Source organism: Anguilla anguilla, chromosome 18, assembly GCF_013347855.1.
Source record: "Anguilla anguilla isolate fAngAng1 chromosome 18, fAngAng1.pri, whole genome shotgun sequence".
Taxonomy (NCBI): domain Eukaryota; kingdom Metazoa; phylum Chordata; class Actinopteri; order Anguilliformes; family Anguillidae; genus Anguilla; species Anguilla anguilla.
Genome location: NC_049218.1, coordinates 8863819 through 8887536, shown reverse-complemented (window position 1 = coordinate 8887536; position 23718 = coordinate 8863819). Strand labels below are relative to the sequence as shown.

General features: G+C 44.3%; 3 protein-coding genes across 4 annotated transcripts in view; 2 read left to right on the top strand and 1 right to left on the bottom strand.

Annotated features, from left to right (window-relative positions):
* Positions 1–1203: 1203 nt before the first annotated feature.
* Positions 1204–3773, bottom strand: mgme1 (mitochondrial genome maintenance exonuclease 1). The gene is made up of 4 exons (XM_035399617.1): positions 2865–3773; positions 2474–2696; positions 2037–2169; positions 1204–1955 (listed from the first exon to the last, which is right to left on the bottom strand). Exons 1-4 carry the CDS (start codon positions 3403–3405, stop codon positions 1803–1805), a joined length of 1050 nt encoding a protein of 349 aa, XP_035255508.1. The 5' UTR covers positions 3406–3773; the 3' UTR covers positions 1204–1802.
* A 248-nt stretch (positions 3774–4021) lies between these two features.
* snx5 (sorting nexin 5) lies at positions 4022–18043 on the top strand. The gene is made up of 13 exons (XM_035400514.1): positions 4022–4290; positions 7828–7932; positions 8474–8584; positions 9209–9330; positions 10059–10182; positions 10897–10992; positions 11206–11311; positions 11524–11599; positions 11983–12022; positions 12422–12508; positions 12970–13129; positions 13874–13959; positions 14462–18043. The coding sequence occupies exons 1-13, from the start codon at positions 4255–4257 to the stop codon at positions 14510–14512; spliced, it is 1200 nt and encodes a 399-aa protein (XP_035256405.1). The 5' UTR covers positions 4022–4254; the 3' UTR covers positions 14513–18043.
* Positions 18044–19232: 1189 nt separating this feature from the next.
* Positions 19233–23718, top strand: part of rrbp1a (ribosome binding protein 1a) — a 57757-nt gene continuing 53271 nt past the window's right edge. For both annotated transcript variants that reach the window (XM_035400789.1, XM_035400787.1), the window contains exon 1: positions 19233–19728. The gene's annotated coding sequence lies outside the window, so the exon portion shown is untranslated. The remainder of the gene's footprint in view (positions 19729–23718) is intronic.

Below are 23718 nucleotides of genomic sequence, written 5' to 3'. Positions count from 1 at the left end.
ATGGAGATTACTCCAAAGTGCTTTCTGGTTGCTTATAAATTAATCAGTACTATGGTCATACGGGTGGGGGTCATATCCTAGCAAGTGCTGTGTGGGGAAATTGAAAGATTTTTTAAAAATGAGCCTCGAGGCATTTTTTGACAGGTTAGCGCTAGCGTGGAGACTCGTGGCTGGTGAGCTGCACGTCCCTGTCTGGTTCGCAGCTGTTTTCCTGGGCTCCTGCTGTGGAAGCCGAGGCCCTGTTGCTTTAATCGATGGGACTCCGCTTGACATCCTGCACATGTTTTCGCTGTGGGAGGGGTAAGGGTTGGAGGGCGGAGCTCAGACCTGTGAAGATTGCTGCCTCAGCGGTTTCCGCTCTCTCTCGACTCCAGGGGGACTGAGGAGGAATTCATCTCTAATGGTGAGCAGATGTCGGGAGATCACCATTTCACCCCGAAATGAGCACAACCGTGAGGAACGCTCTGTTACGTACCCCGTCGCAGTACGAAAGGTTCAGAGATCCTCAGGTCACCCAGTGCATGCTTCCTGATGCGAAACCGGCCGTTCTTTAAGCCCCATATTGTCCGTAAACACGCAATGTCTAATGTAAATAACAGATGTTCATAGAAATTTCTTGGTGGCCTCAGATGCCCCTAGTGACCTAGTTTAGAACTGCCACAAATTCATTGTGGCTATACCACACCCATCAGTGACCCATCTCTAGGTTACAAACAAAACATGTCTTTATAGAAACCTGAATGGAACAAATCCAATTAATTACTTATTCTCATGAAACTCAGGACATTTTGCTTTAAAGTAGTATGTTCATCTTCGTCATGGAAATAACTCCTTTAAATACCCCCCCAGAAAACAACAGATCACACAGACCCATGAATTCCTTTCCATATCACCACAAGCTGTTTTTGCTCAGATGAGTGGCACTGTGGCCCATGTAATTTGTCATACTACCCCATCTAGTGGCCAAATGGCACAATTTCTAAGCCTGATTTACAGCATACTTTAATTTCATACTGCACAATGACAAAATGCTACTTGCGGTTAACAAGGGTCAATCTTCTTTGAAAAATAAACAACCTTGTTTGAAAGTTTTTTTTGTATAAGCCAGTGACAAAAAATGTGTACCTTGCAGCCATGTTCCCAGCTTAATTACAGTTTAACTGTAGTTTATCTGAATGTAAGGAAAAAGCATCTCAGTCCCTCTAGTTTGGCAGACTTTTATGCAGTGTACAAACAGTCCCACTTAGGTTCAGGATGCAGAAACCAGCTTAACAAGGGGAGACACTGTGTACATATACAGTGACTAAACCATAATGCTGTGTTGGCGAACAAAAAACTGAAGCAATTTTGCTTTTGCGCAAAATGGTTTTGTTTAATGCCATGAGATTGCCTTTCGGAGGATTTATAAATGTTTTTGTGAAATAACCGAATCAGCATCTGTCTATGATGCTCTTGTAGCTAAAATCCATGAATCTCAAGTCTATATTACTTCTCAAAATGGATGCTGAAACCCTGCAAAAACAGCCCCAACTCAGAAATGGGTAAAACTGCAAGACGTGACTAGTCCAAAACCGAAAATCCCGTTAAATTCTAGCAACTACAGTTATGACTACAATTCAATTTAAGTGAGGTGCACTCTGGACAGAACAACAAAACTACTATGTTTTCTTTTATTAATACAGAAATAAAATGCAATATAAACACCGCGCACAAGGTGGTCTGGGGAATCTTCTGTTGGAGAAAACAACAGTTTACAAAAGTAACGGAAAGTCAGAAGATTGCTCCCTGCATAGAATCCCATTTTACAGCTCTGAGGCAGTGGACTTCTTTTCCACAAACTCCTCCAGCCGGAGCAGCCATTTTGTCCAGTAATCTTGACAGAGGTCAGAGGTCATGGCGTGGGGGTGAGCAGGCGTGCCGTCTTTGTAGGCCACGACAATCAAGCCTCTCTCCACCTATAGGGAAGCATATGGAGAAAACTGAAGTACAGACCCCAGAGCAAGGGCAAATGATCACAAACAGACACATTTACCAACCTGGTACTTGTAATTGTCATCATTGTTTAAGGCCCCAATATAGGCGGCAACTTGCAGGGGGTTGTCGTATGTGCTGTGAAGAAAGGGCTTGGGTTTCTCTGACGTCTTCCAGTCAATCACACAAAGTTTACCCCTGTACGTGAAAAAAGACTGCATTCAGCGTTATTCTCTGATAAAGGTACATTATGTTAATGATTAGCCTATCACAACAAGAAAAAATACAGTACAAAACATGCATCATGTTATTAAATTAGACGGTATAGAGTGCCAGAGTAGATGTTCGAAACAATAAAGCATGGGGAAGGGGGAAGGCACAGTAAGGCCTTTCCATCCAAAGCCAATCAGGCCAATAGTGTACCTTCATAAAGAAGACTAAGGCCTACTGATCATTAAAAGGGCTGTCCCATATGGGTGGATGGTCTTTGAGTAATTTGCACCTGAATTGGGCCACACAGTCTACCAAGCCCAGGTAGCCTAACGACTGATGCTGAACTGCACTCTCAATGGCCCGAACGTCGCTGATGTCCTGCAGCACATGCTGAATGCTTTCCAAGTATCCTTCCACAGCTTCCGAGGCCTCTGCATCCTCTGCTGGAACTTCCCCTGCCATGAGAATGGTCTCCAAGGCTGTGTGGAACTGTTTTCCCTGCCGGAAAATGTCTGAAACGAAAATTAACGATTCAGGTCAGTGTCTTAGGTTGCAATGCCTTAAGGTGCAATGGAATTTTGATAACAGCGTGTTAACATGCATAGAGGGAATCAGTGCATTGTTGCACCGTTAAGAAGCCAAACGGGTAAAACAGAGTGGCGACGATTACAGACACTTACTCAAAGTGTACTCCTTGAACCCTTCTTCTCCTAGTTCGGCAATCATTCTCTTCTTCCACCTCTCCAAATAAAACGCCTGGTCGGGCGGCATGGTTTGCTGCAGAATACGCGTCACGCTCGGGGTGGTGGATCTGCCCGCGCCCCTCTGCAGCGCGATACGAATTGGGGGTCCCCGCTCCGCTTCCGACATCAGGTCAATCCGGTCTGAAATCGTTCTGCTGTTCACCAGCGGGAAGGGGGTCTTCGGAGAACGTTTTGTGGCGGGTTTTGATTTGACAACAGGACCATAAATGTGCCCATCCTCCTCTTCGAGGCTGGCTGGGGTCTGGGAGCTTATTCTTAAGGAAACTACGGATTTTACGAGTGAGGAGTACTTTTCTGTGTCCACCGAACTGTACTGGCTAGTCTTTTTACGGGCATTGCTGAGACAAGACGTGGAAATGCAAGAAACAGAACCAGTGGCCACGAGAGAAAACCGCCCAGTGACCAGCCGCGCAGGGTCCACACACTTGACTCTGTAAACCAGCTGACAGAACTTCATTCTTCAACTACGACCAACTATAACAAATATATATTTATGCTGGTGGTAGTAATGTACTCATTCTCAACGATATTATTTAATTCAAACACTGTATATAAACATTGCATACAACAATTGGCGACGTTCTATTTTAACTCACGCAATCTCCAGTTGTTTCATAACGCTCAATAAGTACAACTAAATTGATTACAATAATCGAGAAATCAAAACCAAACTAGCTAGTATGTAATACATATATCGTCGACGTATGTTACTTTTTGAAGAGTTTGAAAATAGCATTTTAATGCACTTTCAGAAGTGAGCCGAAAACAGATCTAGATCCTCCTGTCCGCTTTCTTTCTTCGTCAAAACAGCGCGCCAATGTAGTGCAACTTTTTATTTGTGTACTATGCAACCTACCCTGGCCTGTATTACGTTAATAAATATTTGGGATTTGTAGTTTTATTGTCTCGACACGTACGGTTTCACAGTTACTTCACGAGATTCATTAAAACTACATAAACCATAATACACCTTTAAACACGTGATTAATCGACCAATCGGAAGTGATTATTGGAAACCACCGACCACTCTGATCCAAAAAGACACCCACAGTTCGTACAGTTGTATTAATAAGCAGAAAACGTAACAGGAAAAGGTGATAGAACCTCGCATAGTCCAATCAGAAACGTTTACGGTCAGTGCGAAGTTATGTAGTCTAGTGGCAAGTGTCAGGGAGGGTGGCTTAGTGTCGTAGTCTGTCAATTGGACATATTAGTTAAATACATTAACGGAATTTAATGAGTTTCCTGTAAACTGTTGTTCGGAAACTTATCTAGCTAGCTAGATAGGTTTACTGCTACTCGAAGCATGGCATCTACACCTGAAGAAAACGAGAAAGAAAAGGTGAGTGTATGCCTCATCCAAACTAGCAAGATTGCTAGCGTGCTAGCTATTAAATAACCTGGTAAATGAGCTGTAGCTAAATGAAATTATTTGATGTTATTTTCTTTTCAAGAAACAGTATGTGCCGAAAAACATATTCCAAATAATTACCAAGTTTACGTAATGTGCTGGCTTTCGCTTATATAATTTCCCCAATCAATTTAGTGACCAGCAGCTAGCTTGCATTTTGCAAGATACGTGTCACGAGTTGGAACCAGTAGCAAAGACTTTTTGTTCGAGTTTTTGTTGTTGCTAATAAGCTATCCGCGGATAGTGCTGTTGTACATATCATTTTGAAAAACGTATGCGTCTGCGAGACTAACGGAATTTCATATTACTAGTGCACACTGAGCTCTACCATTAGCTAACATTAGCCTGAAATCCAAACACGATCGCTACATTTACGTTTTCCGCACTAGCTAGCTGGCAACGTTTTGACTCAAGTGATTTAACATTTGAAGCCCTTTTAAGTTACGGTTTATTACCAGAGCTGCAACATTTTCCATCGGAACAACGACATTCTGATTTGAAAATGTAGTGTAACAATGTTGTTGAATATTACAGTGTTGAACGTTCAGTAGTTAACAGAAGCTATCTGTCAAATGCAGTTTTTGGAGAATGAAGTGCATGCAGGTTGTCCAGGTTCCTTAGCATCTTGCTTCCTTATGTAACTAAGTACTACATTCAGTGAATTAGTCTCACATCTGTAAGGTCCGGTTGAGTTTCTTTGACGCTATGTTGACTTGGAAATAATGTCCAAGTGTAAAGAACTATCGAACGCGGAAATTGCTGTAGTTGTGTTTATCTTCATCAGGACATACGTTTAACCCCAGTTTTTATTTTATTTTTCCCCGGAAGACTCATTAAGACTGAGTAGATTTGGTAGGCTACAGTATGTCAGTCCATAATGTTACTCAAATGTTAATTTGTCCACGGGTAACTGACAGCTTTGTGTAGCCTTCACCTGGTCTTACACTACTCTACCAGTATTTTTACCACTTCGTTCCAGAACACTTTGTCAGTTGATCATTTTATTGGTCTCTGTAGTTAAAGAACAATAGAAACTGCTAATCTGCGGTAGTACACCAATGTTTAAAGTGTAGTGGGCATTGTTAAATTTACAGTGTGAGTTACTGATTTTCTAGTCCTTCAGAAAGATGGATTTTCAAGAGTCATCTCATTTATTGCTTAATTTTAGTTAACCTGCATTTCCAAGGTTAACTACATATTTCTGTGATACTCTTGACTTCAAGTAACCATTTTTTTTGGCAGTGAGCTTTGAGCTGTCTTCATATTTTGTATGTATTGGTTTTAAAGGTTCTCATCTATAAACTGTATGGAGACCAGTATTTATGTTGTGAACACATTTGATCCACAGTCAGGCTGGTGAGTCTTGGACAGTGCAGGTCTGATGCCTCATGGCCTTGCATTGTACTAATTCAGTCAGTGCATCACTGGGCTGTATTGTGTTTTGCATTGGTTGGTAGTGACAGTTAACTGGGCTGTATGAGAGGCATCCACTGTAAGGGTTCTGGAGTTTTGTCTCAAGTTTCCTGAGAGACATTCCAGAGGAAATGGGGAGTTCCACTCTTATCTGCAGACTCGTTTTTGCTGACTCTGCAGCCTTGGGCTAGTGCTTCACCACAGTGTATTGAAGCCAGAGGACTAACTATCCTCTCAGCATCTTCAGATTCATAATTTCAGTCTGCTTGTCATTTACACATGCACACACACTCACACTCACACTCTCTCACACATACACATACACACACACTCACAGTCATGCTCACACACACGCACACACACACGTTACACACATGCCCTTTGCTCCATTCCACATCTCCTGTGTCCTGTGCTTCACTTTCTGTGCTTTTTTGTTCATGTTCATTTTTTCTCTGTGATGATTTGTGGCAGCTTAAGTCCTGACTGGTGTACGTGACATTAGGCGACGGCTGGTCCTGTTTCTCAGTGTGATCACGCAGTTCTGGAGGCCTGCTGTAGAACTGAGGGAAGCTTTCACCTGGGCCCCAGTCTGATCTCCTTCCCTTAATCAGTACCTCAGCGCATGTAAAATTTTACATCTGTGCTAGAGACCCAACTGTTGAACATCATTCTAAAGCTGCGTTCTGTCAGACATGAGGAAACTGATTACAGTTTACATGGTGAAAAACGTACAAACTGATTTTTCTCCTGATCAGCCATATTTGGTTAAAATCAAGTTTTAACAATTAAACATACATCTTCTGCCAACAGAGATAGATGGATGCATTGTGTTTAACATTTATTTGGTGTTGCATCATGTGTAACAGATCAAAAATGCATTGTATTTTACTGTTATTTTCCTCAAACTGGGTCCAGGCAGGGTTTAGAATAGTAAGAGTGTAAAGTCTAAAGTGAAGGCCCAAATTTGTTATTTTTTCTCTTTTTTTCAGAAGGGGGAGGGGGGTGGGGGTGAAAGCAGGGCAATGTGGGTAGGGGAGGTTGGCAGCTTTAAGCTATTTTAAGGACCATTTGGAGTTGAACATCTGGAGTTGTAGAAATTCGTTCTGAGCCTGAGGCCATATGTAGCTCCTCCAATCAGAATTTAATTTGTTATATTTAAGGAATTATTGTTTCAGTATTGCTTATATCTTAACATTTTTTTCCCTGACGCACGTTACACTCTCTGTGAGCATGTCAGCGTTTGATTGGTGTGTGGACAGAGCTGTTGTTTCTGTCCATTCTGGTGTTTCATAATATCTCTCTCAACAGTCTTCAAACCTCATTTAGTTTTGTAATAAGCTACCTGTTATAAAAAAAAAAAACCAGTTTGAACTGTGGAAGGTCATTAGTGTTACTAGGAAAATTAAGAATGTTTAACAGATCTGGATTTTCACTACATTTTCAGAACATTCTTGAAATGTTCATTGATGTTTTGATGTGTTTTCCAGTAACTAAATATTAAGCGTCGGGGGCATTTCAAGATTAAGAATATGGAGCTAAGTATCTGGTGCGACGAAAGAATCTGTGGTTTTTCCTTCAGGAAGCGACCTGGCCTGTTTGTGGGGAGGGTGGCTCACATTAGTTGTACTTTGACGTGTAGCGGCAACGCAGACGGCTCAGTGGAGCACTCAGTTGACAAAGCTCACTGCAAGGCCATTTTGGCCATGGGGCGATTCCCTCTGTGTGTTTCTGTGTAGAACCATAGTGCTCAGTCAGGTCCTCTTGAGTTTCTAACACAAATGAGTACTTTCTGCGGGAAAGTTTAGTGGCTGCTGGCACAAGAGAAAAAAACATTTTCTCTGAGATTTGAGTTTTAGTAAGCCAAACAGGAAGTATCTGAGAAAAGTATCTTTTAATTTGGTTCATTAAATGATTGTACAAAAAGGAATAATTATACATACAATAAATACGTATTTACTGTCACATTTAAAGAACAGTAAGGACACAGAACAACATATTAAAGAATAGAATATGAGTAAAGACAGGCTTTAATGACCTTCTGTCCCTTTGTCTTAGGCTCGCTCCGTGTCTGTAGACCTGAACAGCGATGCCTCTCTGCTCATCGATATTCCCGATGCCCTTTGCGAACGTGACAAGGTCAAGTTCACCGTCCACACCAAGGTAAAGCCCTTCAGCATGAGCAACAGAGCGTGCTCAGATGTCTCTCTGATCACGGGTGTTCTTTTGCCATTTTGGCCGACTTGATATCAGATGTAAAGTAAGTATCCTTATTTTGTATTCACAAACGTGGTTAAATTTTTGTCTTCTGTGTGAACGTTGCAGCGATCGATGACCAGACTGTGTTGTCTAATCACATATCTAGCTCATTATCTATTTATTATCATTTTGCAAGTGTTTTCTTAGCAAGGACAGTTTAGGATTTCTTGTGGCTGAGTGTGCAATGTTGATAGCTTGCATGCTTGGAGGCACATGTAAAAACTGTTTTCTCTGAGCGGGTGAGTCTCATCCTCCTACAGCACAGTATCCCAGTTTCTTTGGTTCTAAATGGTTTAGCTTGAACCTTTTAAAAATGTATCTATTTTCTGAAAGGTCTACCCATCCAAGTGCTAGCCAACTGCACTACCTGAGCTCTTTGGTTAGGGAACATGACTGGGCAATATGTCTAAGTGTGATAGAATTCTCTTCCCTTTGTTCTACTCAGACAACGCTGGGAACCTTCCAGAAGCCAGACTTCTCCGTGCCTCGGCAGCACGAGGACTTCATCTGGCTGCACGACACACTGGTGGAGACGGAGGACTACGCAGGCCTCATCGTGAGTCTTTTGGCTATGGCACTGGTTCTCAAAATTTTTCACTTCAGGACCCACGTTAGAAATGTAGTACCTTTCAGGGACCTGTCAAATGCACGTGCCCACATAGCCCAGTGGACTACGGGTTAATTCCGGGAACCCCCTCATATCGTTCCCTGACCCATTTTGGGTCTCGACCCGTAGTTTAAGAAACACTGGGCTACAGGATTCATTACTGCTCACAACATCCTGGAAGTAACATCCGTGCCATTTGGCGTGGCCTGACATGGTCCTCCAGCCTATAGCGACAGAGCAAATATTCCACAACAGGGTGTAAACCATATGAGCTGATCTCACAGACCTGTAGGAGTGAACCTCAGCGGTGTTACTACGCCGTGTCGTGTACACCAGAGTTTAGCGCTAAGCAGGGTTTTTAAAAAAAGATCCAGACGCACCCTCCCACCCTTTTGCAACATGGGTGGAGTTGTGTAATCAGTGGCGTCTTGTGTTACGAGCGATGTCCCCTCTGGCTTATTTGCATTTTGAAGTTTCGGTTTTCCCGTGGCCAAGCGTGTCCGAACACGTCTGCAGAACGCCCCCGTGGTCACGCGGGCTGCTCTCAGACTCCGCCTCCTCCTCCCCACTCAGATCCCGCCGGCTCCCCCCAAGCCCGACTTCGAGAGCCCGCGGGAGAAGATGCACAAGCTGGGGGAGGGCGAGGCCTCCATGACCAAGGAGGAGTACACCAAGATGAAGCAGGAGCTGGAAGCGTGAGCAAGGCCCGCCCACATTTCCCCACACATACCCCCCAGCTGCACAAAGGTCTCCGGGGGCCAAAAAATAAAACAAAATAAAAGCCCTCGCAACAAGTGCAAGCCTAACATTTCAGAGGAGAAACATCTACGGAAACAAACAATGAGTTATAATCCTCAGAGGGAGACCATACATAAATAATAATTTATGTATGGTCTTTTTTTAATACATTTTTCTTCAAATTTAAGATGAGGCACCAGCTGCCCTAAAACTGAATGATTGGAAAGAAAGAGCCCTTAAAAACCACATGAAGTATTATTATCATTTGAGTACTTCCCTCTTCAACTATTTTTAAGATTACTGTAAAGACTACTGTAGAAGGCATCGCGTGATGGTGAGTAAATGAACTCAGAATGCCAGCTTGGCTGAGAGTTCTGTTGGATCGCGTAAATTAGCGCGGTGTATATTTGACCAATTTTACGGGTTGATATGCTGTTTCAGGGACAATGCTAACATCTTCAGCGCTCTCAGAAGTGAACCCTGTTTGACCTTGCAGTGCCTGCTCTTTCCCTGTGGGTACCTGGAAGTGGTGAATGGAGAATTAATTTTCCCATGTATGGGTGGACCAGCATTCATTTGCAATAGTCATTGTGATTTGCTGTGGAGAGTAAAATAATTTAACTGGTTCAAGCGAATTAGATGGTGATTTTTTCTTAGCATTTCACCTGTGTCTGCTCTTTCCTAGTGAGTACCTGGCGGTGTTTAAGAAGACTGTCCAGGTCCACGAAATCTTCCTCCAGCGCCTGTCCTCGCACCCCATCCTCAGCACGGACCGCAACTTCCAGATCTTTCTGGAGTACGATCAGGACGTGAGTGCCCACCCAGGGCAGGAAGTCGGGGAAAAGGCCTTGTGCCTGGTGCATGGACTTCCTGTTAAAGCGCTGGTCTTGCATGTTGTAAAGGGGGAAATGTAGTGCAAAGTGGACGGATACTTCCTGCTGATATCAGCGCTAATCGCGGCCTGCTGTCTTGTCGCTGCTTTTTTAACTGCCGACGGAGTGAATGTTTACAATCCGGTTTGACACAGTATCTGTCCTGTGCTGTATTCTGTTTCAATTTGACAGAGCAAATAGCTTTGCATTTTGATCCTCAGAAATATGTGAGTGTAGAAATATAGTTTTAAAAAAAATTCAGTTCTGCTTCAGTGATTTAATAAAAACATTTGTAAATAATAAAAATAATTTTGATGTTCCCATGCATATTTATTCTTTCAGTAAAATGGTGTTTCATCCATTTTATCTAGTAAAGTGAAAAATGAGCTAATGCAAGCTCTCATGCCTTTACAAACATTTGCGGGTTCTTTAAAAACAGTTGTTACTTTAAAAAAACAATACTTTGATTGCCCATGCACAAATGAACTTACCCGCTCTTTGTTCCTTTTTTCATTAAGTTCATAGGTATGTACATGACAGTATTCTACAGAAATAGCACTAATGCGTTGTGTGTTATTTCTCTTATTTTTCTCTATATAAAAGTATATATATGATATAAAAGTATTTCATTACTTTTCTGTGATGGTGCAGCTGACCGTGCGGAGAAAGAACGCCAAAGAGATGTTCGGCGGCTTCTTCAAGAACATGGTGAAGACCGCGGATGAGGTCATCATCTCAGGGATAAAGGTTTGTTAACTGCTTCCCGCCTCACCTCTCCAGGCCAGTGCTCGTTACACAATGCTATTAAATGAAAATGCTCTGAGAAATGTGGCTTTATCGGGACTCTTGCGGTGTGTGCTATACAATTCCTACATATGTGTTCCCCAAACGGTGTAGTACTCCCATCTATTGGGCATTTGTGCTAGAGTTGCAAGAGTCTCTGTCTGTCTGCCCCCACAGGAAGTTGATGAGTTCTTTGACCAGGAGAAGACCTTCCTGCTCGATTACTTCAGCAAAATCAAGGACTCAACAGCCAAAGCTGAGAAAATGACCCGCTGTCATAAAAGTATGAAAGCTCAGTCCGCATGAACTGGAGTGTGCTTATGTTGTGTGTGCGTATCAGTTAGTGTGTGTGTGTGTGTGTGTGTGTGTCTGGATCTACTGCATTTACTGGAGGACTGTGAATGTGCGTGTGAGAGTGATCCTACTCTATATACTGGACATTTGTTCTATAAGGGTGTGCTGTGAACTGTTCTTGTCTCGTTCTTCGCTCCTCAGATGTGGCTGACGATTACATTCACGTCTCTGCTACGCTGAACAGCCTTTCTGCTGATGACAACACAGCGCTGAAACAGTGAGTTCTTCCGGTCTAGCGTGTGTTCCTGAAGTTTCTGTGAACTGTGGCCTGGCCTTTCCCTCGCTGTTTGTCCTGAATGTGTTTGCTGACCTGCCTCGCACAGGTTTCCAGGAAACGGATGCCCTTCACTGGTAATCATTCAGATCCGACACAACAGCTGGAGTGGCCTGCGTAGCGGAGATAGGCTTCCCCACCACAGTGTTGGGCATACAACAGACATAACTCTTTCAGTTGCTCAACGATTACAGTTATCTGCCTGGAAGCATGTATTGAGTTATACTGACTGGCATAATGTGACGGTAGAATAAAAAACGTTCCTCTCCCTGAATACCACAGTGATGGATTGAGGAGAAAATGCTCATTATTTGATCTTCTTTCAGGCATCTGGAAAAGCTGGCCGACCTCTTTGAGAAACTCAGGGTAAGGCTGTGCATGATATGCTTGTGGCATGTTTCCAATTGGTTATGCCTGTGTGTGGCTTGTTTTTGGTTGGTTAAGGCTGTGCATGCCATGCTTCTGATTGGTTAAAGCATGCATGGAATTTTTTCAATTGGTTATGCCTGTGTGTGGCTTGTTTCTGGTAGTTAAGATGGTGCATGCTGTGCTTCTGGTTGGTTAACACCGCTCATGGCATGCTTCCAGTTGGATGGTCGTGGAATATTTCTGGCTAGTGAAGCCCACCGATGGCCTCTTTTATGTTTGTCGAGGCCATGAATAGTATGTTTCTCATTGGTTAAACCAGCATATCGCAGGCCTCTGATTGGTTAAAACAGTGCATGGCGTAATTCTGATTGGTTAAGGTCATTGGTGTTCTGACAGAAAGTGGAGGGCCGAGTGGCCTCAGATCAGGAGCTGAAGCTGACAGAGCTGCTGAGATACTACATGAGGGACATCCAGGCTGCCAAGGTAAGGGCCTACCCTCTTTAACCCTTTACGGTGCGAGATCACAAATATGTGATTATAATGTTCTTATCTGAACGTTCTAATGCTGTTGTCACAATCACTACTGGTAATTGAAAGCAACAGAGTTCTAGAACACTGACTTAGAATTTTGGAGGGAAAGAAAATTACAAAAAACCTACTCTTCAATGTACCTGTGGAATGGGCCCCAGATCAGCACTGGACACAGTCCCCGCCCTTTTCGGCCATGGTCTTCTCATATTTCTGATAAAACCTTTCAGCTTTCAGTTCAGTGGAAAAAGAGGTGGTTCCATTATGGGACCATAAAATAGCCACAGACTAGCCTTTCACTGGCACACCAGAAAAACCGCCTTAGCTTTCAGTTTCGTTGATTTTTCCCCGGGCTGCTGTTGTGTAGACATGCAGATAAGAGGGCCTCAAAAGCTAAGCTGGTGCGTTTCCTTCAGGACCTCTTATACAGGCGCGCACGTGCTCTGGTCGACTACGAGAACGCCAACAAGGCCTTGGACAAGGCCCGGCTGAAGAGCAAAGACGTGGCCCAGGCTGAGGAGCACCAGCAGCAATGCCTGCAGAAGTTCAACAAGCTCTCCGAGTCTGGCAAGAAAGGTACCGCTGCTGGCCAGGGACGTCCTTTCAGTTCACAGTCTGCAGTTATAATCATGGGGCAGCTGCGTGCAGCTAGCTGGATGGGTCCTACTGTGCCTTCTCTGCTGTGCTGCTGTTGTGTGGCGCTCCTGATGGCACACCAGCTAACACAAAACATTCACGCAGTGTTGCTGCCGTGTAGAAGCAGTGCATGTTATAACACTGACAAAACCTTTAACATTGTGAGAACAGTTTGTGCTAGCTGTGTTTCCACTTTAAGAGCCGCTCTGGACAAAAGTATCTGCCACGTGCCATAAATGCAATGTAATGTAATGCGCTCTGTTAGGAAATAAGAACATTTTAATGCTCCATTTTTTAGTGCTCCACTCTTTCCCCCAGGTTCAGTTAAATTCATGCTGAAGGAAATAGGCAGTTCAATTAAACCGCAAAGTACCTTAGCGGATTCATCAGTTGAACTATTAAATTACGACTGTGTTTTCCCATGTCTAAAAATGCCATTCTCATTGGCCTGTCCTGCAAAGGTGGTGTTCATTTTCTTTATGTTAAAAGATATGGCAAAAATATATTTGTTTGTTTTGGGCCTTTAGTGAACTCTAAATAGTGGAAAACCATAAGGCTGTGGGCAGGCTGCTGTCATTTAATAACCAGCGCTATCTCCACTGTCATGGAGAAATGCTTCTGGGCAAGTTTTGGTTTTATTTTTTTTGTGACAAAATTAGCAACAGATGTTTTTCTCCTGTGCAGAGCTCACCAGTTTCAAGGGAAGGAGAGTGGTGGCTTTCCGGAAGAATCTAATCGAGTTGGCCGAACTGGAGATCAAACATGCCAAGGTGCGCGTGGATGTGTGGCACTCTCTGTCCGATCACTCGTCAATCAGTCACTCAATCAATAAATCTAGTTATCTTCTTATAATGCCCTGGCGGGGTATAGATGTGTATTGAAGGTGGAGTATAGGTGTGTGTTGAGGTGGAGTGTAGGTGTGTGTTGAGGTGGGGTATAGATGTAGACTGCAGTTGGGTATACATGTGTATTGAGGCCACACACACATACACTCCAGTTCAGCTCCAGCTGCAGGCTCTGAACTTTCATCTGTTTCAGCACACCACTGTAATAGTCTGCTACAGTGTGTCTGCTGTCTGGAGCCAAAATGTCTCCTTTGTTAAAAAAGGTCTGACATCCACACATTTATTACTTGCGTGCTTGTGTTCAGAGCAGGAGTGGCCAATCTTGTCTGAAAATGGCTGGTGTGGGTGCAGGCTTTTGTTATAGCCCTGCACTAACACACCTGATTCTACTTACTGTTCTTAACTCGTTGCTCCTCCTCCTTTCCAGAACAACGTCTCCCTCCTTCAGGGCTGCATTGAGCTGCTGAAGAGCAACTAACGGCGGTCATGTGATCTGAATCACGTGACCTACCGTTTGCCTCCCCATGGGGTCAGGTCACCAGCCCAAAAACCTGCGCCCCCCCCCCCCCCCCCCCGCTTCCCATCCCCCCCATTCACACACTCACAAGTTTACACTTTACCCCCCCTCCACACCCTGCACATTTCACACACCTGTCATGTCCCCCGCAGCTCATGGCTGTGGGTATGGAGTATTGCGTTCTGTCGGCTCTGTAGCTGGGATCTCAAACTCCCAGCCCTGTGTCACTGGCTTTCCTGGTAGCGCTTCAGCACTGAACCCATTTCGTCCCAAATTTCCCCAGGCATGTCTGTGCACGATTTGTATTGTCTTTGTAACGCCAAAGAAGCGTCCAGGAGAAGCATGTGAAATTTATTTTTGTTGTATTTGCAGTTACAATTTTATCAGTGGGATTAAAATGGGTTTAGAAATTAAGTAATTTATTGGCTACAGAGTCCACCCACCTCGTTACCAAGACCTAATCTGCAGACACTGCCACTGTGCAGGACTGGAGTTAAACCTGCAGACACTCTGGCTCTCCAGGACTGGAGTTAAACCTGCAGACACTGTAGCCCTCCAGGACTGGAGTTAAACCTGCAGACACACTGGCTCTCCAGGACTGGAGTTAAACCTGCAGACACTCTGGCTCTCCAGGACTGGAGTTAAACCTGCCAGTGCTTTGTCAGTGCACCAGTAGCGGTAATCAGTTCTTATGGCCGTTCCCATGTTATTCCACTAATGATCTGAACTGTGGATCTTTCTGGTCCTTTTCATTTCTTGCCTTGCTGCACGCCTTTGGAACCATTGGTCGGATAATCTGCAAAGAAAGGAGTGTTTGACTTTGAGGGTCTTTCCCGCCCAGGTACATCTGCTTTTCCTCCGTGGCCCGTTAAACGGCGGGATCGGCTGTACCGCCAGGCCGTCTGCGGCCGCGACTTCCGGCTCGGGGGCCAGAACGGCCTTCCGTGTTGGCTTTAGTCTTAAAGGAATTTTCCGCTTCTCTGTACCTGTGCCTGAGGTTCTCCTTGACTCTGGAAACTTCCTCTTGTAAAAACAAAAAAAAAGGGCCTGTTTTCCGATCGTATGGATCAGGCAGTTAGGCATAAAAAACTCAGTGGCTGGTGGTGTTCGGTGTTAATTGTGAGGCCAAGTTCAGACAGTCATACAAAATGGAGATAAGCATTTAGTAGAGGACAATAGTGGGACCACAAACTGTAGAGTAACAGTCGAATAATTTTGTGTGTCTAAAAAGCTTTCTATACCTGCGGTATATTGCAACAATTTAGTGCCTTATTACAGTTCACATTTACTGTAGATTCTGAGTGACCAACAATCACTACAAGTGTGGCCACTGCCTCCCTTGTGATGTTTTCCTGCCAAGACTGATGGTGCCACTGGAACACAGATACTGAAATGATCAAACTTGAATTGTCATGTGGCACATTGGCACTCTTGCCTGAAATTTCCTGAATTCATGTTTTAATCAATTAAAAAAATTAATTTGGAAATTTGGAAAAACTGGAATAAGAAAATATTCCATTGTGTAATCATGTCACACGTGTGACAATCGGCACTCAAAGTTGAGCATTTAAAAGCCTTTCCCCTGCAAGAACTGCTTTCGTAGCTCTTCTTTTTCCAATTTAAAGGGAAATGAGTGACTCACTCCTGACTCCTCTAACAAAAGGAACTCGTACAGAAATAATTTTTTGCTGTGAAGGTCTGTGTGGATACAGAGTTTCAGAGGCTCTCTCAAGGCCAGCCTGGACTCGAATTTGCATTTTGTCTGAACTGTAAATATGACAGTTTTACCATTGGTGTGCCATGAAATGTGTGCGAAAGTACATCATACATAAGCATAAAGTTACACTTGCCTACTCTACTCCTCGGGTAATTTTTGGATATATAAACGTTACAGTACAGAGAACCTCATCTGAAATAATTTTGCATTTATCCTGTTACAGCCTGGATTTAATATTACAGCCACATGCTTTTTTTGTCCTTGAGTTGTGAATTTAAATGCAGATTTAGCATTTTTACCCTCTCATTTAGTAAGTAAATTAAGGTTAGAGTTTGGGTAGATTAGAAGACTGACTCAGCCATTTTGTGCTCTTAATGGCCAGTTTTTTTTTTTGTTCTCCTGTTTTTTCCCAATTTGTGCCTGCTCATCCCTGCAACCTCCTCTGTCGGGTTAGATGCGTGCGGACATGCACGCGGCTTTTTTCCTCTCTACATTCCTCCTCTGCTCCCGCAGACGTTGAGTCAGAGGAGGACTCTTCATGAGTGCCTTGTACAGGCAGACCTAGTGCTCCCAGTTGACCAGAGGGGGCGCTGGTGTGCGATCAGACACAGACTGAAATCCGCCGACTGAAGTCTCTCCCTTCGCCGGGGGGGACAGTGCAACCAGTTACACCCCACAGCCGACACTGGCACGGTCCAGCTAGATGCCAGTGTGGCCATTTTTCCCTTCCGCTGTTGCTTGTTTTTTTTCTGCACTGTACACCTTTGTCTGCTGTGTTTTTAATTTCCATCTCATAAAGACACTGATAACAGGAGGACATCCTCCCACTATAACCTGCCACAGGGCAGCAGTGCAAGCTGGGAAATCCTCCCACCATGTGACCTGCCACTGGGCAGCAATGCAAGCTGGGAAGTCCTCCCACCATGTGACCTGCCACTGGGCAGCAATGCAAGCTGGGAAGTCCTCCCACCATGTGACCTGCCACAGGAAAGCAATACAGGCTGGGAGAACTGGGTCAGACTCTCCCTTACAGGAAGAACAGTCATCTGTGTGTTTCTTCCACGCCTGCCTCACATGACCTGACAGGTCACATGACTCTACTCATTTTCAGTCTGTTAAACCCAGCACTAATGCTGCCACCTTAGCCTCAACACCAGTTCTGCCCCCCCCCCCCCCTTCCTTTTGTCATTATCAATCAGTGGAAGAGGAGAATCGCTACAAAAAAACCCTGATTTCCTTGTTTTGTTTCCTTTGCTGTTTTCAGTCTGAACCTTGTTAGCCTGAACACCCCCCTCTCCACCAACGATGGGAGTGATGTCAGCTTAGTCATCCTTCTCAGCCCCCCCCCCCACTCCCATCCCCCACAGTGTTGATGCTGTCATTTGTATGAAATCACAGTGCATTAAACAGTCTTATGTTTGTATGTTTATGCTTTTTTTATTATATCACTTCTGTCATTGATTTAGACCTAGACCTGTGAAAACATTGACCAAAAAATGTTTGTTGCATTTTTTAAATTTTTTTTTACAAATATAAATGCAGGTAATTCAATGCAATTTGAAAGCAACATAAACATTTTTTTAAAAGAAGCACTACAGAAGTAAATAATTTGTGATACTTTCTAAGATAGTTTGTTGACAAATTAGTGTTTTTGATAATTGAATGTATTTCTAATTGATAGAAATTCTGTGAATGACTGCATGCATTTCCCCTGCAGTGAGTCTGTAGATTTTTAAAAAGAATTACAATAATCAATAAATGTTCTACTTTCCAAATGCAAGAGCCAGATGTCATTTTTTCAGTATACCAGTGATTATCTGTGATTGCATTTTTTCCTCTTTTAAAAGAATGTGGGTAGTACAAGTTTTATTCTAGATGTGCATTATCTTTTTTAATTGCTGCTTACAATAATAGTCTTGTTCATCAACAGGGTTTTCACTGGTCAGGCTGTAGGCTTGTGGTGCTGTAAGTCTGACCAGGTTTCTCATTATCTTGTTGCTCTATGAGCTTTACCTTTACATTACATTACAGGCATTTAGCAGACGCTCTTATCCAGAGCGACTTACACTTTTTTACATAGCATTTTACATTGTATCCATTTATACAGCTGGATACATACTGAAGCAATTCCGGTTAAGTACCTTGCTCAAGGGTACAACGGCAGTGTCCTTACCTGCGACCTTTCGGTTACGAGCCCAGTTCCTTACCCACTGTGCTACACTCCTTCACCTGGTTGGACTGTGGGAAAGGTTCTCCCAAATTCCAGGGATATGCTTTTTCGAATTAACAAGCGTCACTCCTGATGAATCATGAGCATGTGTAGGTCGGGCTCCAGGAGGAGGCATTGATTCATGTAGGAATGTTTTGACTTCAGCAGTGGGGAGATGGTATGTTACAATGGCAAGAATGCGGAGCTAGTGGCTGGTGGCTGTAAAGAACCAATAAATCGATTTTTGATAAAATGATGGACTGGAAAATAATTTTTCCACGCTTTATCATTTCCACAAAATATTAGGAATGTTTTCCTCAAAATGTGTTTGTCTAAGTGATGTACCTACTCACCTATTGATTTCACTGGCATTGATAAGAATGCCTTTGTGCAGTCAGGGTCCATTATATGTGACGTCATGCGCCAAATGCCGAGTCCTTTTCAGCTAATTTCCATAGTAAATACTGAACTTTATTGCTGATTTGTATTTTGAGAAAAAAATGCTGATTTATTACCAAAATAGTTTTGTACATATTTAGTTTAGGTTTTATCTGCAATTACACGTCTTAAGTATGTATACAGAAGTTTCACACAGAAGTTTTTTTTTTTTAAATTAGAACTCTAACTTGTATAATACCTTTCTACCGGCAGGGGGTGGTGTTTGCTCACTTGTTACAATCTGTGCTATTGTCCCACCTCTATGTGCTGTGGCCCTTCGCTCTTTGTTCTGTTGATTTTCTTTTCCTTATCCGGCAGTGTTAAGTCATCTGCTGAGTTTATCAGCCATGTAAAGTCACCGCAGAGCTTAAAGGCCCTGAGTTAATAGCTAAGTCAACAATAAGGTGTTTGCCAACCCTCACTTCTGTCAATACCGTCGTGCAGCAGATCCTGCTCTCTTACCGCACGGAGTAGGATGCAATTGTTTGCTCTGTCACGGCAAACCGAGCATGTTTTTTTATTGACTTCCTATTGAACCGTTCGGCTTACCGTTGCCATTCTGAATTCTGCGGTTCACTCGACTGGTGAAGGCTAGTGACCTCGACATTACACTGGATTGAGTTACAGTCCTCCGTGCCGTCATACCAGGACCCCCGTTTTTCGTTGGAGGATTTGCCGCAGCCGTAACTCCGGCTCCAGTAATGAGGAATCCTGATTCCATCGCTGTAACGTTATAGGCCTGGGCCCTAACAATGAACTCCATTAACGCTGAAGAGGAGGCTGAATTTCTGGGCTCCCTGTAAGGCCTCTTTGGTTGGTATTTCCCTGCTTTCGTACGGGGGTAAAACTTGGGCGATAAACCACCATATTGTATATAGGCTACGTGCGTCTTTGAAGGTCTCCGACCTGGGACATTTGTAATGTAAAATAAGATTAGAGACTTTTAAACATTACTTTTCAACCTGGGTACAGAAGAAGCCCGCGGGGCAAACTATAGGAACTATCCCCAACTTAGATTTAGTTTAATGTTTATCTCTGTGTACATAATTGTAGGCCTACATTATTTTGGACAGTCTGTGTAATTTACTGTGTTCCCGAACGGGAGTGATTTTGCATGTTTAAAATATCGTTAGTTACATTTACATGGCTGAGCCATATTTCAGGCGCTTTTCTCCGGAGCGATTTAGGAAGTGCATAACGCCTGGGGCCCGGCCTACGTCGTAAGCGTTTAAAAGACCGTCTGTGTGAGGAAGAGGAGGGGCCATGTGGCATTCCCGTTCCAATACTGCCTCTCCACTGAGACGTCAACCCCTTCGAAAACCCGCAGGAACTGTTCGACGGTTTCAGCGAATTTCTGAGAGGCGCGTGCGTCGACAGCGGATTGGCCAGTTGTTAACTGAGCTCAGAAAATCGCCGGGCGTTTTCAAAAGCCCCGAATAATCACCTGACCTCAAACCTAACGCTCAGTTTGGCAATTTAAAAACAGTTTACATTTTAGTACACAACACTGGAAAGACAGACTGACTTCTCTGTTTCCCCCCTCTGACTGGCTAATGTTTGGGCACCACCAGGCTCCATACATACAGCCCAATAAGAAAGAGAGTGTCTGGAGTCCACAGCAGGGATCAGAAGGAGCACAAGCTGCCCCATACTGCACAGTTATGTAAGTGTTACATAACAATGTACAGTACGTATAGAACGTGAGTTTGCTGAGAGGGACAGATTTCCCCCCTCACCTACACACACACACACACAGAGCAGAATGTTTTCATGGTCTGCACCTCTCTTTCGACCCCTCAGGTTTTATAGTGTTGATGTGCTGACTCCACATAGGGGCCAGAGGGCTGTTGGAAGTGTTTTTATATTTTTTTCCTTTTTTCTTTGGTGGGGTGGGGGGGAGGTCTACCTTGCCTCAAGGCACTAGAGTAAAGGTTGATTTTCTCCATTTCTTTTTTCCCCACTCCTCTCTGTTTATTATTATCTATCTGTCTCTTGGTCTTTCTTGCTCTCTTTTGCTCTGTTTTTCATCTTGAGCCAGTGATGTCAGATCTCTGTCAAAACGGCATCCACCAGTCCTTCGAGCCCAGCAGGCAGTAGACCTCGCCCCATTGCACTGTGGGAGATGACTTCCCATCATCCACAATGAAATCAAGCTGATGTGTGTATGTGTGAGTGTGCGTAAGCTTGTGTGTGTGTGTATACAGTATGTGTATGTATGAGTGTGTTTAAGCTGGTATACCTGTGTGTGTGTGTGTGTGTGTGTGTGTGTGTGTGCAGCGCTTTCTCTTAATTGAACACAGCGTAGACTAGCACTCAGGTGGTCAGAAGACTGCGCAGCTGAAGCAGCTGTTGCAGACAACACAACTGGATGCTATCTGCACATTTTATGGCTCAAAAAAAATAAAAGGATGGTCCAATCAGGGTGGCAACAACACCTCGCTCTCGGTGAGGGTGCTGTGACCTTTGGCATTGCGGCTGGGCTTCATAGATGTGAGTACGGTACAGTTACCTTTTCTCATCTAACACCTCAAATATTAAACACAGCTGTGCGGAGGCCTGGGTAATAGTCAGCGCCTGTGTTCACAAAAATATCTCTGCGTAGGAGCGCTGATCTAGGATCAGTTAAACTGCTTCGCTCATGTTGGACACAGACGGTGTAAACCTGAGCCTAGATCCGGAGTTCTGCCCTAATGACACATTAAGAATACCCAGTCGGGTCTGTCTTTCTGCAGTTGGTAATGCAATAATTTATACACCATATTAGGGTGTGGTTATTGCGTTGCTTTTGCCTCTATGGTGCTACCGTTTCCCCCCTCCATAACTGCATTCCTCTTCGGATTTCTTCCCATTGGGCAGTATTTTTATCGCCTCCATTTGAGTGTTTTTCTTCCCACCGGGGAGGGGTTTTGCCCAGTTTTCTTTAGTTTTTCCACAGTAGAGCGTCTTTGTGACAGCGTCTCTGTAAAAAAAGTGCCATACAAATAAAATGAAATAGAGCTGAATTGAATATGAAGTTGCGAGAGATGTCAGAATGTGTATGATCTCTTGCAGCTGCTCTCCAGAGTCTGATGGTGGGAGCATTCTGTAAGCCTTCCTCTTATCTGAGCATGTGGGCGCATTGTGATGACGTCAGTGTTGGAGTGGTGGGCCATGCTGACCACAGACCGCGTCATCACTGACCTATCAGATGATTCAGAGCCGCGCGCGGAAGCCGGCGACATAACTACATTCGTGTCATCTGTAACCCTTTGAAGAGTAGGTTTCTTGGAATGTTTCTTCAGCGTTCTAAGCTAGTGTTCTAGAACTGAGAACTATTGCTTTCAGTTACCAGTTATGGTTGTTGCATCGGCGTTAGAATGTTCAGTTAAGAACATTCTAATCACATATTTGTGATATTTGTACACCTTAAACGGTTGATGAAGGAGTCACTTGCAGCCTGATAACTTCACACCCCGGGCTTATATATATATAATGGCCAAACGGACAATCATGACATTGCTACTTGAATCCTCTTTTCATTTCTTGTTAAGTCATCATATGGTGGCTGTAATACTGATGTGTAATTTTTGTGCAGTCGGTAGTTTCTGTGTGAATGCTAAGAAAACCAGGGCCCGCAGTCAGTCATCTGGTTTTATTTTTCTGCAGCAGAATGCACACCAAGGTTTCCCGGGGCAGTGAACAGTTATAGAAGGCAAACCTGAAAAAATACTGTCAAAGCACATTCCAGTCAGTTATATACAGATTACCAAAAAAAAAAGCACAGTTAGAAAAAGAAATGTTTTCAATTGGTCTTTAAAAATCTCATCATTATGGTGGCAGTTGCATGTACACAAAAGAAGAGTTTGTTAGGCTGTAGTTAGTGATCGAGCTGGTGAGCTTGTGAGGTGAGGCGTGCCGTGCGCCACAGTGAGAGAGTATTCTGAGCTCGTCTGGCCACCTAGTGGGCCAGTGAGAGAGGAGAGCACGTGACGCGTCTGTTAAAAGCGTTTGACGCGGACGGCGAAAAACACACGCCGGGACAACGTATGCCTTTAGGTGAGCTCAGCATCAGGCACGGAGACCGCAGGAAATGCCAGGAGGCTCCTGGGAATCGCCACCACCGAGGCAAGCGCTGCACTTCCTGCCTCGGCAGTGTCGCTTGGCAACCGGCTGCAAACAAACAAAAACTCTCCCGCCGAAGGCCCATGGAGCTCGGCTTTGCGCCCGCTTCTGCACCGCGTCTCAGGGTCGGACACTGGTCTGGGGTCAGTTTTGGGCCCATTTCTGTACCATGCCTCAGGGTCGGACACTGGTCTGGGGTCAGTTTTGGGCCCATTTCTGTACCATGCCTCAGGGTCGGACACTGGTCTGGGGTCAGTTTTGGGCCCATTTCTGTACCGTGCCTCAGGGTCGGAGACTCTTCTGGGGTCAGTTGGGGGCCCCTTTCTGTGAAGTTCCTCTGGGCAGGATGTTGATATGGGGTGGTTTGGGGCCTGTCTCTGTAAATTGATTTGAAGTAGCTGAAGAGGTAAGGAAGGATCTGTCTGCAGGAAATGATCTCACAGTAAGAAAAGATCTCTCAGTAAGAAAAGATCCCATGCTAAGAAAAGCCCTCACAGTAAGACGAAATGTTGGTGGCGCCGAACCCGGCCCCGCACGCTCCTCCCAGCCCCCCCTCGGTGTTCCTGTCCTCGCTCACAGCGGGTTCCTGCCCCTGGGGTGTTTGCCTTGGAGCAACCTGAAGACCGTCAGCAAACGCAAACAGCAGGGTTCCCAACCCCCCCCCCCCCCACCACCCCTTTCCCCCCTCCCCCACAACGGATT